The following is a 17,140-nucleotide window of genomic DNA, read 5'->3' on the forward strand; positions in this document are numbered from 1 at the left end:
CGATTTTCAAAGTAGTACATATTACATAACAACTAACAAGGTGTCAGGATGCCAGGTAATTTATGCGGTGAAAGGCATCTGCAACAACTTTGTCGTCTAGTCCTTGACACGTTACTGTTTCCTAGTTTGAATAAAATACATATACTTACCCGTATAACATTCTAAGGCTTCTGTTTCTTCCCAACTTCTTAGGCTAAAAGGAGGAAGAAAGAAGAAAGTCTGTTGATTCATTCAAGTTCATGGAATGGATTGGGTGGCTTCTTGGCAGCTTCAGCTGATTCTTTAGCACCCTTTACAACCATATCATAGTTGATCGAAGCCAGTTGTGACAAGTTCTGAGATAATAAACATGTCTCAGAATTAGCTGCCATCACCAGTTTTGTATATACAAAGCAATGCAAATTTTCTTAAAGCCACTACTCGAAGGTGTGCACGGGATAAACTATAATCCCTATGTATAGCTAATAAACTACACAAGAGAGATAAACTATACTAGGGAAGACCTGTGTAGCGGACTTGACCAAGAGGATATTGACAAGAATTTAACTTGTGACCTTCAAGTACAGAAATCATACTTCACCTACTTGGCCACCCCTTTTCGGGTGCAAATGTGGTTTCTTGAACTATGATACTAACAGTTTGGGATGGCAGATCTTACCTTGAATGAAAAATTACTGAAAGTATATTTCAAGTTAGGGGATATAGCACCAAACTCTGCAAAATATCCAAATTCCTCCCCCTGTTTCAATGGAAAGAATAGAATTTTAATTTCAGAAAAGAAGAATAGAATTGTAATTGTCACACACTGCACAAAAACTTTCAGTACTAAAACAGTAAACATGGAGCCTGGTAGAGTAAACTGTGCTTTTATCACAAGACCAGTCCTTAGAATATTTATTCGGCTTTAGGTAGGTAGGTAACAATAGTACGATAGTGCAGTGACGACGACCTTGGTTCAGTTTCATCAATATATACGGAAATATAATGCCTTAACTAAGGTGTTGTTGCATTTGCAACAAGCATACCTCATCATCCTGATAATTGCTATAAGAACTGCTGCTGCATGAAATACTCCCTGCCTCACTTGTCTCATCAAACTCGCTACAGACATTAAAATCTTCATCTTCTGGATTCCAAATGTAACGGCTCATAAAATAACTAGTATCATGTGGTTCAGCAGCTGGTATGAATGCAGCCTATAGGCAATAAGAGGAATGTAAGTCCTACTTTTCCAATAGCCAATTTCCTTAGGATATTTTGTGTGTATGAAAGAAAGATAGAGACCTTTCGCCTTGCCAATGTGTCCCAGTTGATGTTCTTAAAAAATGTATGTTGTTTTACCTAAGTATAAGAAAAGCAAAAGAAATTGGATTCCTTATTATAAATTCGAATTCTGGCTGGGTGGGGGATGGTGGTTGTAATTTTCTAACCTCTCCGGCCCCACATGCACCTAATCTTTTTACAGGGCTTTCAGACAACAACCTAATACAAAGATTAACCAAAAAATCAGTATTCATGAATCACATTCCAGCATTAAGTCAAGAATATGAGCAGTTGTAACTTACTTGTTAATCAAATCATATGCTTCAAAGCTCATTTCCTCTGGTACCTTAGGCCAAGGTATGTCTCTATTCATGATATTGTTAAAAATTTGCTGTATAACACAATAGAAAACTTTGAGACACACCAATCAAATTGTACAAACATGATGTGTGTAATGAAGAAACACATTAAATTTGAGAAAATTAATTAAATATGCATCTCATAACTTTTGGCACGTCAGGTTCTGTTTACAATTCACAGAACTTTCATAAAATTTAAAATTTGACTGCACTATTTTGCAGTTGATTAGGGAAAGAGCCAGATCAAAAAAGCACAAGGATGCCCACCCAAAAATAAATTTACTAAAAAATATACCAGTACAGCCAGCCAGTTACAGAGATACTGCAGCTTAGAAATCATTCAAAGAGAAATATATCTCTCTGATCATCTGTAAATAAAAGGAAGACTATATAGGAGTATAGGATAGCACAACACCCAAACTGAAGGTTCTGTTCCCCCCAACCCGATTAGCACATGTCAAATGTCATGCCTCCCCAAGTAGATCCCCTACTGCCCATTATGGCTAGGCCTCTGCTCACTCCTCAAGAGGTCCCAACCCACACTGGTTCCTAGATTTGAAATGTGAGATTAGTAGATATAGAGTGGTTGGGCATTGACTACTTGTGCCCAAGTAACATATCAACTCTGCCATTTTATGTACCAAAATGAAGTGTCATAGTTATACATATTTTTAAAAAAGGAAATACTTGCACAAGCAGGCAGAACCTTGCATCAAATGAACACCAAAAGCCAAATTGTCATGGCCTACCCGGCTACCCTTGAAATGAGAAATAACTACAATTGGACAGCTGTTAAGTTGCCAAGTTGGCAATGAAATAACAGCGAGAACCTCATCAAATGATGTAAGAGATTCTTTCAATTTTATACGAATCAGAACATAATTGCAAAAGTTACCACCACTTCCACTTAGTATGTGAGAATTCCATCCACATATTGATGTAAAAGGTGTAAAAGAAAACTGACTCTGGCAGCAATAAGCTAAAACCTCTCTTAATGCTTTGGTTTGCCTAAATGTACAGATACCTGAGGCTGTTCTGCATTGAAAGGTGGAATACCAACAAGGAGCTCAAACATAATTATACCAACAGACCACCAGTCAGCTGTTGCACCTACAAGAACACGAGAAAAAATAGGATGCAGCAAATGGGCCAAGAACTTGATCTGTTTTATGTCAAATCAATCATCAAAACGGATTCGTACCATGTTCCATACCAAGGAGTATCTCAGGTGCCAAATAATCTGGGGTTCCAACAACTGAATTCTTTTGCCTCTGTTCTCTTTTAAGTGATGATTGCAGTTTTGGTTTATCATCCTCAAGAAATGTGGAACTTGATGGGTGTGACAAGTAATCAGTGCTATTGATAAGACCTGCCTTGGAGAGTCCAAAATCTGTCAACTGAGATTGGAAGAATTATATCTATCAGGAACTGGCAAGAAAGACAATCACAATAGATATTCAAAGACTTTTTGGAGGGAAGGGAAGGTTAGATTTGTCAGGAATTCAGGATATGAACTGCCAAGAATACATTAAAAATACAGGTAAAAGAGGTGCACAGTTTAACTTGCATGAAAATAACAAAAGCCGAATTACTTTTTAGGGTAACACTTGTGTGAGACCGTCTCACGGGTCTCAATCCGTGAGACGGTATCACACAAGTTTTTGCCTACTATTTATGCCTAGAAAATTTTACAAACTGGTAAATTTTCCCTGAGGCATGCTAGTAACTTTGAGTGAGACAGGAGAGAGTAAAATAGATTACTACAGAGAGCTTTTAGCTCTATCTAAAACTTTACATACTTGTTTTCCTTTACGAAAGTAGAAATATAACTCCCAGACTTATTTCTATTCCATTCCTCAGTTGCAGCAGCAATGAATATATGTATACTAGTAAAATGTGTTTGGGGGGAAGGGGGGGGGGTGGGGGGGAGTGTTACACCAGACAAAAAATGATTCACAAAGTTATATGACACATTAGGAATTTCACAGGAATGCTAGAAAGCACCATTAATTTGGGAAGCAATAGGGAAATTATGACCTTGATGTGACCTTCTGGACCTATCAACAAATTATCTGGCTTCAGATCTCTATGAATAATATTTAAGGAATGGAGATATTCCAAAGCAAGAATCTGAGAATAATAAAAACAAAAATGCATCATTCCATGTAAAACCTGTTTGTTGAAATTTCTTGGTAATGGTAAGGGGCATCAATATGTACTTACAACTTCAGCAATATATACGCGAGCCATATCTTCTTCAAAGCAGCCAAGATTTCTCAGCAAAGAGAAAATATCTCCACCATTTAGGTATTCCATGACAAGATAAAGATTTTCCCTGCATGTGAAAGAGTAGAAAAACCGGACCTGTTTCCCATCAGATCTTTGAATTAGTAAAGTCAGTTTTGAAAATTTCCTGCAATCATGCAAGAGAGTATAACAAGAATGAATAAATAATCTAAAGATTTACTAACCACAAATGGATTGCGAACTGATATTAAGATATCACGTTCGGCCAATATACTCTCCACAGCATTTTTGCGTATCATGTCAGCTTTTCTCAAAACCTGAAAGAACTTTTGATTGCATGAGCAACCGTAGCAAACTGTATATAGCCCCACAAATGCAGAGATATTGGGGAAGATATCATATAATACTTTTATCAAGACAAGTTTCAGCCAAGAATACAAGAAGCTAGGAACCATTAAAGTATGCCAAAAAAAATTTTAAAAAAATAAAAATAAAATAACAATAATAATAAAAGACATGTAGATAAGAAAATTATTGTCTCCAACAGAGAGATGCAAGCAAATCAGGGAGAACAGATGATTGTGTACGTAGCAGTCCTATTGAATGAATTATATATTTTGATTATTATGACTATGTTTCCATTGTTGATTGGTGTAAGAGCAAACCCATTGGTAATGGAGTTTGTTATGAGTTTTTGCAGGAAAAAGGAGGCCAACAAGGAGAGGGAGAGAGAGGGGCCAAAAAACAGAATACTCGTCCACACGTGACTTGCTCAGTTTTTTTGTTTTTTTTTTTTTTTAAGATTTCTGACAAAAACCCATTTTAACAAATAACCCACCCCACCCCCTACCCCCCCACCCACCCCTCTATCCTCCACCTCCCCACGCCACAAACACAAAAAGGTGTATAGAGAGAGAATGACAGATTGCTAGTTGCTAGATATATGCATATTGCATTTGATCACCAGATATCTCTGATGAGAAGGGTTCTACTTGATTTGAACTCAAATGCACACTGATAAAAGGAGGATGTAGAAGAGAAAAGATGTTGGATATTGCTCAAAATCTTAGCCATTCACCCTTCCCTAAGTTTAAGATTTTAACCTTTATTGCAAATAAATCACCAGTGGCCCGTTTTTTAGCCAAGAATACTCGCCCAAAAGCACCCCTGCTGATTGGCTTTATTATCTCAAAATCTTCAATAGATGTTCGATCCTTAGAGCATTGGTTCATAGGACTTGCACGCAAACTGCGTACCGTATCCTCATCCGTTGAACTTTCCTCATCAGCTGCATTATTTGTTGCATCTGATTTTTCATCTTCAATATGTCCATAAAGTAGAACGTATTTCTCTCTGTAGAGTTTAGAGAACTGGTAAATATGGTCAGTGGTCATAAGAAAAGAATGCATTAGTAAGCAGCAGAAGGCAAAGATAAATATTAATTATTTCTGATATGTTCAATCAAACTAGCTTTTAAGTAGTTTAAAACCACGGCAATTTTATTTCTTTTGTACAGGCCACAATATAATCTTTTGAAGCAAATGCACAAAAATGAATTTAACTCACTGCAATAATTTTTCGATGCGTCTTCCAATTGTCTCCACAACAAGGGCATCGACTTTTCTGTCTTGAATGGCATACTTTAGGTCATCTAGACGGTCAAGCAAATATTCCAAAGAACTATCATTGTTGTTTATGGTAGCAACAGATCGAGCAATTTGCAGTAGCTTATTTATCTGTCATGCCACTCAATGTGGTCATTAGCAATTTTAAGAAAAAAATTACGAGGGAAAAATGAAAATTAAGACTAGATAATAGCTCCATGTAATCAAACTATCAAGGAAATAAGTGCATCATTGCAATCATTTTCTTAATAAAAAATTAAAAGATAAATTAGCCATGGACAAGAACCGGTGATCTATTCTGCTGGAAATGAGTCAGGATAGCATAGCAACAACAAGTCAACAACAACAATCAAAATAATTCAAGAAACCAAATTTGAAGAAAATTCAATATCTTCAAGAAATAACAGGAAAAGAAAAAGAAAAAGTTGAAAACAATATATCTAGGTTACTTGGTCAGCTTGAAATGACTAATGTGACTTTTATAATTAAAAGGCCAAGTGCTCAAGCTTTGAATGTTAGGGCATACTGGATTGGATGAGTCACTTTTAAAACATGAGTAAATTTGGGCAGGTTGAATTTAAGCTGCACTAGAAGCGGGTCAAAATGAGTTGCATAGAATATAATTCATCCAACTTTAGTTTTTCAATTCATAATAGCATATTTTATTTATCTAATAACCTAACTTCAATTCTCTTAAACAATTTTACTTGGATGAAAAATATTAAATTTTGAAGCCACCCAAATGGCTCGGCCTACCGCCCTACCCTCTAATATGTTCTTGGCCTGGTCTTCAACCCATTGTAATTTTGGGTGGGTTGAACAAGCACCAAGTTTTTCCACAAACCTATTTTTTACCTGCCCAACCTACCCAATCTATCACCGATCGACATACATCTAAACCCTAAAAAACAACCTCTCAAAAGAAATAAAAGGTTGCATGCATGGTAAAACTTCCTGTCCCAAAAGTTGCAGGAGCTTTAGCACTGGGTTTAACAGTATTAGAAGAAAGAACCATGCAAATGCACACATTTTATTAACCCAAAATGGCACTAAAAGTTGTTGAGTGTCATGCAGCAAAAATGAAATCAGTAAAGAAAAAATTACAATTGAAGACCAAATAATTGGACAAGAGGATAAAGCTATCCATTAGGACCACACATCAAGCAAATAGTTGCATTGTTAATGAAACAAGCTATGTTGCAGTGAACAATATCAAGGAAAGATGAAGATTCTAGGTTTTCAAGAATGTCAAGAACACCGTGAAATACCTGTTGATAACTTTCATATTCAGATATCATCTTGAGCCCACTGAACAGCAATTTCATCTGGTTTGTTCTTGGTGTCAGCAATGGTGATCGAGGTGTTGAGGTACCAGCTGATGAATCCTTCCTAGGCAGTTCAGACAGACTGTTGAGATCTGTAACAGAAATAGTGTCGCACTCATGGATGCAATTTAGCATGTCTTCAGAGCACTGACAAGACAGACCATTCTGCTTTGGTGACAATTCATCCAACTCTTTGGGCAAAGTCAAAGTGGACAGTCTTACTAACTCAGGACTTCCCAACTCATTGTCAATGCTTTTCGGTGTCCATGATTCAAGTATCTTCTCAAGAGTTTCTGCAACTCTTTGGAGTCGTTCATTTACTGTCAAACCTTTTAAATCACATCTATCAGCAACTGTACAAATTCTTGAGTGTTGTTCTACAAATATAGTAGGGATTTCAACTTCACATATGCGGCAGATAAATGAATCCTCATAAGAGATACTATGTTGATCCCAGTCTCCCCAGGTTACTCTCCTTTCATTTGAGGTTTCCTCTGAAACTTCAGGGTGGCAAAGTGGAGTATCCAGATAAGTCTTGTCAGTTGCTTCTTTATGTTGCAAGAGGTCAGATTTAATAAAAGATGAGGTGTCAACAGAGTCATGGACTTCACCTTTTCTTTCAGATGCACAAGGATGCTTCTTCCAAGAGGACATTCTACAACTTCCTGAAGGTGAAGCAACATTCTTTACAGTGCTTTCCTCTGTAACCTCTACTCTTAAATTTTCCTTAGTATGGAATTGATTGATTGTTGGACTGATATGGACCTCTACACTTAAATTTTCCTTAGTATGGAATTGATTGATTGTCGAACTGATATGGTCATGCCCCTGAGATTTCTTATTTCTTCTCCTTTCCTTCCCACTCAGTGAATGATTCAAGTCTTGGCCAATAGGGCAAACAATTCGTTCTGCATGGGCAAGATCACAGAGTTTGTGAGATGCCAGAATGTGTTCTTCAAAACCACTCTCTTTTTGGAACTGCACAAGCCGAGTGCATCGAGTGAGTATGAATAAGAGGCGGGTGTGGGCTTGTTTAACGGTGCCCATTGGTAACTCTTGCCTGCGGTCATCTAGATTCTGAACTATTTTCTCACACTTCAACCAGAAGTCACTAGGTGACATTTTAGCACATTCCCTAGCTATAACCAACAAATCTTCCAAATTTTTCCTCCATTGGAGATGGGATTCGGAGGTCTTGTCAATAATACCAGCTATATCTCCAGTAAAAATGCTCAAGTCAGAGTTTACCTCTTCCTTTAATTTATCAAATTTTGAATGAATGATGGCCATAATCTCCTAAAGAATTATATTTAGAAAAATTATAAAGTTATTCAGAACCCCTACAATAACTTTCTGGGAAACAAAACTAAGATAAGAAATGTTGGTGAGCAATGTTCATTCTCTAGCATAAATGAGTCATACCTCCACTCGTCCAAAAGCACGAGATCTCCAGGATGGAATAGGTCGGCCTCCTTTGGAATTGAGCTCATGAGAGAAACTTCTAATATCTTGTCCTCTTTTCTTGCGACCATTTGTGACGCGTAGTATAGCTTGATACCGTGGAGATTTCATTTCCTTAACAAAAGCTGCATGATAATCCTACAATAAGCAAAATGACATTTTATTTTGATAACAATAACCACAAGCTGAGTTACCTAACTAACCACTTTTCAACTAACATGGTTATAGGAGGAAATTAAAAAATAGTCCCATGAACTTATGTAACAGGCAAACTACCTCCGAGCCCGAACAAGTGCGTGATAGGACATTTAAAGAATTAGCCTGATTCCATAGGACCCTTTTGCCTGGAAAAAATAATGAAGTAATACAACATTCAGATCAGCTATTCAGAATTATAAATAAACTTTTCTTATATTTAATTTAAGTGCACCTATCTTAAACCCCCTCCTACCCACCTTCTTCCTCCTCCCAAAAGAGAGAGAGAGTGTGTGTGTTTATGCATTAGGTTCATGGACAACTACACACTGGAAACAGGAAAGATAATTGTATCTTGAGCTCTTAGTAAAGTATATTGAATTAAAGAGCACAGCAGTTAATCCAATTCTCTTGTATTTCCTAGGTAGCAAGAGCTTTCTATCCTATATTGATCAACTCTACCACTCAGAATGCCATTAAAATAAATAAACTATAAACCAAAAAGTTTCACAATGTCTTACTAAATTAGTTCTGTAGCATATGAAAAATAAAATATTCTAAGAAGAAACAGAAATGGGGAAGAAAAAAATGACCTTGTTCAGGAAAATTTTCAGCAGATTGATCAGCAGTGGATAACAAACCAGACTGCGAATAGACTCCGTCTCCATAATCAATAGGCATGGAAATGGCATTCGAAAGCCTACATGGCGGCGTAGTGTTGCGAGTCCTAATTTGATTCAGACCGAGAACCCTACCCTCCATCATCAACGGATCTCCTCTCCCACCACCGTCGTCCGCCTCCACCGGAGGGTAGGGGATTGGAGGAATGTCGCGGATGTGCTTCGCGATGGAAGGGGGATCATTATGGTCGGAGGATAGCGGCGAATCATTAACGGCGTTGCGATTCAAGGTCCTGCCCGCCTCGGCATTGTGATCACTCGACATTGTAGCTAATATTGCAAGTGGAAATTGGTATTAGGGTCTCCGCTCATTCTTGCATGGCAATTGGCGAAGAAGATGATTTGTTAATGAGAATTTATATACGGATTCAATTTTCACCCAAAAAAATATATATGGATTCAATGAAAACGATCGAATATGAAATCCTGGGCAAAAGGATATCCAGGTATACAAAACTATGCGATAATTGGAGCTTGAATTTTGCAGAAATGTTCAGAGATGGAGGTGAAACCGTGAAGGGGCGGTTGGGGCAGAGATTGGAGATTTTCGCGGGAAAGATGAAACGTTAAAACGCGACGCTGAGTGGTACGGTGGTTATATCCATACACCGTACTGTTGCGCACTATTGATGTAGACGCTAAAAAATGTTGTCTACGGAAAATGAAAATGTTATATCATCCCTTTTTCACTGCTAAATGACTGGTAGTTATTAAAAATCACAAATATTTTTTTTATTCTTTGAATTTATTTCAATCTTAATTGTTTTAGGTAACTTTATAAAACATACATAAAATTAACAATATGGACAATATTACACATAAAATAAAAATATATAAAATTAGATCTTGCACTAACATATTATCATTCCATAGAGTAAATCGAATATTTCAACCGTTAAAATAAAAAGTTAATAAGTAATGTGTTTGAATAACCAACAGCCACAACTTTGTATGAAGTTGACAGGAATATAAGCAAATATGTGGTTTGGCACTTATAATTGGAGTTGTGGTCCGCTTACGAATCTAATGGCGTGCATTAAGTAAATTGTGCAAGTAAATACGTGGCTTTACACTTAGGATTGGAGTTATTGCAAGCTTACGAATTCGATTGTGTGCACTTGATAAACTGCACGTGTAGTTCGATCAAGAAGATATTGGCAATAATCTACTCGTAATCTTTAGGTATAAAAGCTAGCGAACTAACGAGAAGAAACTATAGAGTTTTAAAGAGATATAGATATGTTATATACAATTCTTTTTTTTTTTTTAAATAAATTGTATATATATACTAATGCAAACCAACACAAATTTCGAATGTTGAATAAATGATACTGATTGGGAATATACTTAGTACCCCTACGTATAGCACACTTGATCGGTATCCGTTCAGGTCACCGAAAATGACTATTCCCAACCAGGTCCGACCTACCCGACATAGAGCTCAGGATTAAGCCGACCAAGAACTATAGTTGGCTTGCATGGCCTGAGCGCCAAACTTGACTAGTTAAGGTCGGGACGGTCATCCTGACCAAGATCACTTTACGCTTGGGTCACCGACCGTGGACTAATCATTTTAGTGGGCACTCAGGCATCTTCGCACACGTGGCTAGTGAGGCGCTCTTCTCGAGCACGCCTACTGCATGCACGATACGTGTTGGCATGCAAGCGGTCTGGCATATGCCCCCTTTCCTTTCCTTATAAAAATCACATTTATTTATGGCGAAGATGGAAGACTTTGGACACTATGCGATAGTAATTTATTAGCTCGGGACATATGCGTAAGATTGAACAATTTTACCAGTTTAGAGAGTTTGAATGAAGCTTTTTTAAGTTAGGAGGCTTAATTATTGCACTATTCACCCGATTTAGGTGTCTAATTCTACACTTTTTCCTAATAAATTACATACATATAGATCAAGACAAACATCAACTGCAAATCTCATCACAACAACCTTCATTAGATACGAAGCAACATACCAAAATCCAAAATCAAAAAAAGAAAAAAAGAAGGAAAAAAAGGAAGGCATTATCATAAATGGTAGTCCAAAATACAAAAACTACATCAACACCCAGAACATGTAGATGAGATTGTCTGAGTTTCATTCAATTATATTTAATCTATAAACCTGTGGTCAAACCAAACAAATACAACGAGCACACAGTACAAACACTCATCTGCATTTGCATTAGGTATCAACACTGACCTGCAAAATTTGTTATAAAACAATGTGATGAGTAATATATTTCATACAATTGGCATTTAGTATAATTGTGTTTACGTACAATAAAACAACTGTTTACAATCAACAATTGTGTGTTTACAATCAACAATAGTGTTTCATAAGATATATTTCTCAATTTTTATATTAGAAGTACATTCGTCATTTAGTAGCGACTAAACATTATAAATAAATTCTTAGCGGTGTTTAAATTTAAAAAATAAAAATCTATTATTTTAGAATGAATTATAACTAAATAAATGATAATCCTTCAGATTTTTTGATCAATTAGTCAATCACTACTATATCAAAATATTGAACATTTCAAAAATTTGATTTCACCTCATAAATTTACATTTTAACTTGACAAAAAATGAATATACGGAGTATATAATATCAGCATAACTTATTATTCCGAAAACACATATCTTATTCACAATATAATAATTTATTATAGCGATCTACTAACCATTAAAACTTATTTGATTTTCTAATATTTCATAATTTCCTATACTTTGTATCCAAATCAATCCACATTAACCTCCTTAACATTCATATAAGATGAGATGTTACATGTATATAGTGCATGCGTGTATAGTATAGTAAAGTGACCTTTAGCCTTTGATGAAAAAATTACTTACATAATATTTTGTTGTAAGCCATTCCCAAGAATTTGAAGGACGCATGACGCCAAGATGTCTTGAACAATAAAATGCTTAACACTCCAATAAATCCAACAAAAAAATCAGGTCCCAAACCAGCATAGAACCACATGAAAAACTCATGATCATCATTACTACCAGTTTCTGTAGGTTGACTAACAAAAGATGGTACATCACCTGAACAATTCTTTAGAAGCGGGGCACCACAAAGGCCTTCATTGCCAATGTAAATAGATGGATCATTCAAGGTCTGAAGTTGATTTCCTGTTGGTATTCTTCCATATAAATTGTTGAATGACAAGTTCAAGTAACTTATAAAGCTTAGAGATGATAAACTTGGAGGAATGGGACCAGATAATGCATTCCTTGATAAATCAAGAGACTCAATATTTCTTAAGTCACCAATACTCTTAGGAATAACCCCACTTAGATGATTTCCAGAAAGATTCAAATTCTTTATGGCATGCAACCTTGTTAACTCCACAGGGACCATTCCAATTAAGTGATTCCCAGAAAGGTCTATAGATATCAAAAAAGGAATGGTCTTATTATACTGCAATGTTAATCCTTTTATATCCTCATAAATTTCATCATCATATTCCCTTCCATCAAAAATACCATAACCAAGGTAATCTGATCCATCAGAAATCATTCCCGTCAAGTTGTCAAAACAGTGAGGGATGTACCCAGATATATTATTATGTGCCAAATTCAACAATTAAAGATTAGGTAGTTGACAAAGTTGCAGCGGAATATCCCCATAGAAATTATTTGCATCCAATACAAGAAATCTCATACTTGTTAGCTTTTCTCCCATCCATGAGGGAATAACATCCCCTAATTCATTCTCACTTAAATCCAACAATACCAAACTTCTTAAGTTCTGCAAACTTGAAGGGAGTTTGCCTCGAAGTCCATTGTTTCGCAAGCTTAGAGAACGCAAGTAATATAGAGATCCAAACAAATTTGGAATGTGGGCATATAGATGATTGTTTGCCAAATTAACAACTTTCAAATTTTTTAGTTCTCCTAAACATGGTGGTATCTCTCCAGAAAACTTATTTGTAGAAAGATCCAAGAGCCTTAAATCTGTTAAGCTACATAACCACTTTGGTATTTCACTAGTCAAATAATTTTCTGAAAGATGAAGATACCAAGTCAACGCTTTCTTGTAACCTTCAAAACGAAATTTTGTGAGAAGCTCTCCTCTTATATGATTATTAGAAAGATCTATATCATCGCAATTCCAAAACACATCCCCAAACCAATCTGGGATAACATCTGAGATACTTGCATTAGACATGAACAAGAATTGAACATATCTTTGAGTACGAAGCCAATGAGGAAAGTGAGGACCAATTTTGACGAATTCCATGTAAAGGCCTTGGAGTTGAAATGGAGGAACCCAATTGGAACTTACATTCAAAACAAATGAATTTGAAGATATGTTCAATTGGCTGAGCTTACTAAGTTTTGAAAAATGGGATTCTGAGACAACACCAGTAAATAAATTATCTGATATATCTAATCCTACAAGGTTTGAAAGTTTTCCAATACTTGAAGGCACGCTACCAGTAAACTTATTTCCACCAATAAACAACCCATTTAACATTGACAAGTTCCCAATTGAATCTACTATTGGACCAGAGAAGGAATTTGAATAGAGAGAAAGAGTTTCCAGATTTTTATTCTTGTACAACCAATCAGGAAGTTCACCTTTGAAATTGTTATCATGTAAGATCAAATCTTTCAATCTATAGAAGGGGCAGTTAGATGGAACTCGAATGGAACCTGTCAACTTATTTTCAGAGACATCAAGGAATTGCAAGCTACAAAGATGACTTAAGTTATTCGGAATTGAACCTGTAAAGCTATTCCCTCTTAAACTGAGAGAAGTTAAAGAAGTCAAGTTTCCAAGACAATCGGGAATTAAACCATTAAAATGGTTCGCACCGAGATCTAATGACACCAAATTGTGCAACTTGCACAAAAGAATTTGTCTGCCTATAAATTGGTTGCCAAATAAATTGAGATGCTCAAGTCTTGTGAGATTCGACAACCATGGAAATATTGTGGAATCCAAACTATTTCCACTGAGATCAAGGGAAGTGAGGGAAGTGGAGTTAACATGGGAAGGAGGATTGGTTGTGTTAAGGCCACAATTTTTTAAGTTTAAAGAAGATAAAGACATGAGGTTGTTGATTGTGCTCAACCAATTTTCATCACAACAAATGGAAATCCCGGGCATGTCAAGACTTTTTAGAGAAGAAAGGTTAGCCAACCAGTTCAAGTTATCTGAAGTCAAATAATTAGAAATAGGATACCCAAGTGATGTCCCTAGATTGAGATGCTCTAAACTTGAAAGATTTCCGAGGTTGGTGGGAATGTTTCCCACAAAATTAGAGCTTCCAAGGTTAAGATACCTCAAGTTTTTGAAGGATCCTAAGAATTTTGGAACTTGAATTCCAGAAAAGTTGTTCAAGCTCAAATCAAGGTAATTCAAATGTGCTAAATTGACAAGTGAAAGATTGATCTCACCTCCCAAGCAACTATTGCTATAGTTCGCTGGCAAACCACTATAATACCCATTCTGAAAATGATCATCTGCAATCGTATTGTGTAAATCAAGCTTCAGGACATGGCCAGTTGTCAAACTGCAAGAAATTCCCTCCCATTTACAGCAGTCAAGACCAGTCCATGAGGAAAGACGATTTGATTTATCGATTAGGCTTTCCTTGAACCGGAGAAGAGCATCTCGTTCTCTTTCAAAGCAGGCAACATTATTTGAGTAACAATACTCAAATTTGCAAATCAAGAGAAGAAAAACAAATGGTAGCATAATATTGAAAGTGGTGTGTCTCATGGTGTGTAGAGTGTAAGCACAATGTTTCATAGTTCCTTAAGAGTTTAATTTAGTACATGCATGGGAACAAAATATATAGAAGCAACATATACGCGTAATGATGGACTAGTAGACTTGTCAATCTCCTATACTATAAAGACACGTATTGTTTTCTCCAAAAATTTCCTACCTCTATATTTTCCTTCCATCTTAAATATCTTTTAATTAAGAAAAAATAAAATAATAACGTGTTGACCGATTCTATATTCCTTCTTGCCTATCTTGCTAGGATGTAGTATCTATTTATAACTACTTTCTCAACCAAAGTTCGAACCAATCCTCTCTTCTCATGTGGGGTGCAATCGGGTGCCACTAGACCACAAAGTATTTGGCTGATGATCTCTATAATTTTGGTGAATTTATGTTAATGTGGAAATGATGCTTCAATTTTAGACTTTTAGTACGCAGCTGGCTGCAATTAAAGTCCAGTCTTCGCCAAGCTATGTGGTCATCGTCACCAACTGTTCTAATCCACTACAATGACTTTGTAAGACTGATATCATAAAGTCTATTTTGTCGTGCTTCTACGTTTCTTCATCAGTGACTTTGCATTACAGGCATAGGCTCTGCTTCCACATAACTTATTTAGGAGTTTAGCTTATTTTAAACTAGAATCCATAATATATAAGTTACAAACTCTATTTGGTAATATTTCTCAAAATAAGCTAATGGGCATGTTTGGTAAATCGCGATTTGAAGCAGTGATTTGCAACAAAATATGTTATAAAACAATGTGATGAGTAATATATTTCATACAATTGTGTTTGGGTATATTTTAACAGTACATACAATAAAACATCTATTTACAATCAATAATAGATAGTGAATACTATAAGATATATTTCTCAATTTTTTTAAAAAAATTAGAATTACATGTCATTTAGTAATGTACTGTTGCATCTATATAGTGCAAGCACTAAGTGGCCTTTAACCTTTGGTAAAAAATTACTGACATAATAATATTTTGTTGTAAGCTATTCTCAAGAATTTGAAGTATGCATAACGCAATTAAGATTTCTTGAGTAATAAAATGCTTAACAATCTAATAAATCAAACAAATAAAGAAACCATGTATAGAATCACATGAAAAACTCATTGATTTTTTTTTTTTTTTTTGAAAACAACTCATTGATTATTATTGCTACTAGTTTCTATAGATTGACCAACAAAAGATGGTTCAATTTTTTAGACTTCCTATATTAGAAAAGGGAAGTAATAAGTTTGAATTAGTATATACACACTTTATTTTTTAAAGAAATTTAAATTGTATAACATAAAGAATATTTCGGGCATAAGAATGCAAATCAAATCCTAAAAGGCTTGTCCATGCAGATATTGGTGGATTACAACTCTAATTCTAGCATGAGCAAAAACATGAAGGATATGATTAGCATTGTCAACCAAGAAAACAAGAAAAACATTAATTATATATATCCCAATAGGGTTTATATATGGTTTTTATTTGGTGCATACAAATAATAAAGTGACATTTTAAAATCAACATAAATTGCATATAATTTTATCAAAGAGAAAAAAGAAAACCAAAAATAAGAGAAGAAAGTGAAATTAACATTGATACCACATACAAGAAGTTCAAATTCGACGAACTAGCATCAACACCTGCAAAATATATTATAAATTAATGAGTTGGTAATGAAAACGTCACATATGTACTTATGTTGCATTAGTTAAAAAAGTGATAATTTTAAGACATTTGAGTGTAAGCGTAGAAGAAATTTTATTTAGAGGTTAATAATATACACGTATAGAATAAAGAGACTGACATTTAACCTCTAATAAAAACCTTCTGTAATATGTTGCGTAAGCAATCTCCAAGAATTTGAAGTACCCAAAATGCCAAGATCTCTTTAAAAGTAAAATGCTTAGCACTCTAATGAATCCAACAAAGAAATCAGGCCCCAAACCAGCATAAAACCACATGAAAAACTCATGGTTATCGGAACTTGTTTCTGTAGTTTAATCAACGGAAGGTGCATTGGGACTAGGGTTGCAACTTTTTAGAAGTGGGGCACCACACAATCCTTCATTGCCAACATAAATGGATGGCTCATTGAGGGTTTGACACTTTGACTTAATTAAACAATTTTACTGATTTAGAGAATTTAAATGGAACTTTTTTTTTAGTTATAGGGCCAATTTGATATTTTTTCCTTTAATATAATACAAATAAACATTTATTAT

At 35.4% G+C, this 17,140-nt stretch overlaps 4 protein-coding genes across 5 annotated transcripts; all 4 read right to left on the minus strand.

Moving 5' to 3' along the window:
* Position 1: 1 nt before the first annotated feature.
* On the minus strand, positions 2-9,674 carry LOC115998250 (probable serine/threonine protein kinase IRE). Of its 2 annotated transcripts, XM_031237757.1 has the most exons (17): positions 9,069-9,674; positions 8,557-8,624; positions 8,242-8,418; positions 6,763-8,115; positions 5,436-5,605; positions 4,973-5,222; positions 4,094-4,186; positions 3,846-3,986; positions 3,660-3,752; positions 2,824-3,019; positions 2,647-2,732; positions 1,566-1,654; positions 1,431-1,482; positions 1,285-1,341; positions 1,026-1,196; positions 659-739; positions 2-335 (listed from the first exon to the last, which is right to left on the minus strand). In XM_031237757.1, exons 1-17 carry the CDS (start codon positions 9,418-9,420, stop codon positions 228-230), a joined length of 3,537 nt encoding a protein of 1,178 aa, XP_031093617.1. In that variant the 5' UTR covers positions 9,421-9,674; the 3' UTR covers positions 2-227. The 2 variants fall into 2 exon arrangements, with proteins under 2 accessions (XP_031093617.1, XP_031093618.1); XM_031237758.1 differs by lacking the exon at positions 3,660-3,752.
* Positions 9,675-11,165: 1,491 nt separating this feature from the next.
* On the minus strand, positions 11,166-12,688 carry LOC115999590 (receptor-like protein EIX1). Its single transcript, XM_031239431.1, has 2 exons — positions 12,016-12,688; positions 11,166-11,359 (listed from the first exon to the last, which is right to left on the minus strand). Exons 1-2 carry the CDS (start codon positions 12,686-12,688, stop codon positions 11,349-11,351), a joined length of 684 nt encoding a protein of 227 aa, XP_031095291.1. The 3' UTR covers positions 11,166-11,348.
* Positions 12,689-12,754: 66 nt separating this feature from the next.
* On the minus strand, positions 12,755-13,339 carry LOC115999592 (receptor-like protein EIX2). The gene has a single exon (XM_031239432.1). The coding sequence runs from the start codon at positions 13,337-13,339 to the stop codon at positions 12,755-12,757; it is 585 nt and encodes a 194-aa protein (XP_031095292.1).
* Positions 13,340-13,485: 146 nt separating this feature from the next.
* LOC115999593 (receptor-like protein EIX2) lies at positions 13,486-14,929 on the minus strand. Its single transcript, XM_031239433.1, has 2 exons — positions 13,571-14,929; positions 13,486-13,524 (listed from the first exon to the last, which is right to left on the minus strand). Exons 1-2 carry the CDS (start codon positions 14,927-14,929, stop codon positions 13,486-13,488), a joined length of 1,398 nt encoding a protein of 465 aa, XP_031095293.1.
* Between the last annotated feature and the right edge of the window lie 2,211 nt (positions 14,930-17,140).

This window comes from Ipomoea triloba, chromosome 12 (assembly GCF_003576645.1).
Source record: "Ipomoea triloba cultivar NCNSP0323 chromosome 12, ASM357664v1".
NCBI lineage: Eukaryota > Viridiplantae > Streptophyta > Magnoliopsida > Solanales > Convolvulaceae > Ipomoea > Ipomoea triloba.

What these genes read in the sequence shown, in the direction of transcription:
- LOC115998250 (XM_031237757.1), bottom strand. Translation starts at nt 9,420, where the DNA reads ATGTCGAGTGATCACAATGCCGAGGCGGGCAGGACCTTGAATCGCAAC. An exon ending in GTGATTTATTTGCAATAAAG is followed by an intron (nt 4,187 to 4,972) that starts GTTAAAATCTTA and finishes AAGTTCTTTCAG; the next exon opens with GTTTTGAGAAAAGCTGACAT. An exon ending in GCGTATATATTGCTGAAGTT is followed by an intron (nt 3,753 to 3,845) that starts GTAAGTACATAT and finishes TATTATTCTCAG; the next exon opens with ATTCTTGCTTTGGAATATCT.
- LOC115999592 (XM_031239432.1), bottom strand. Translation starts at nt 13,339, where the DNA reads ATGTCTAATGCAAGTATCTCAGATGTTATCCCAGATTGGTTTGGGGAT.
- LOC115999590 (XM_031239431.1), bottom strand. Translation starts at nt 12,688, where the DNA reads ATGATTTCTGATGGATCAGATTACCTTGGTTATGGTATTTTTGATGGA.
- LOC115999593 (XM_031239433.1), bottom strand. Translation starts at nt 14,929, where the DNA reads ATGAAACATTGTGCTTACACTCTACACACCATGAGACACACCACTTTC. An exon ending in TTGGAAAACTTTCAAACCTT is followed by an intron (nt 13,525 to 13,570) that starts GTAGGATTAGAT and finishes GTGTTGTCTCAG; the next exon opens with AATCCCATTTTTCAAAACTT.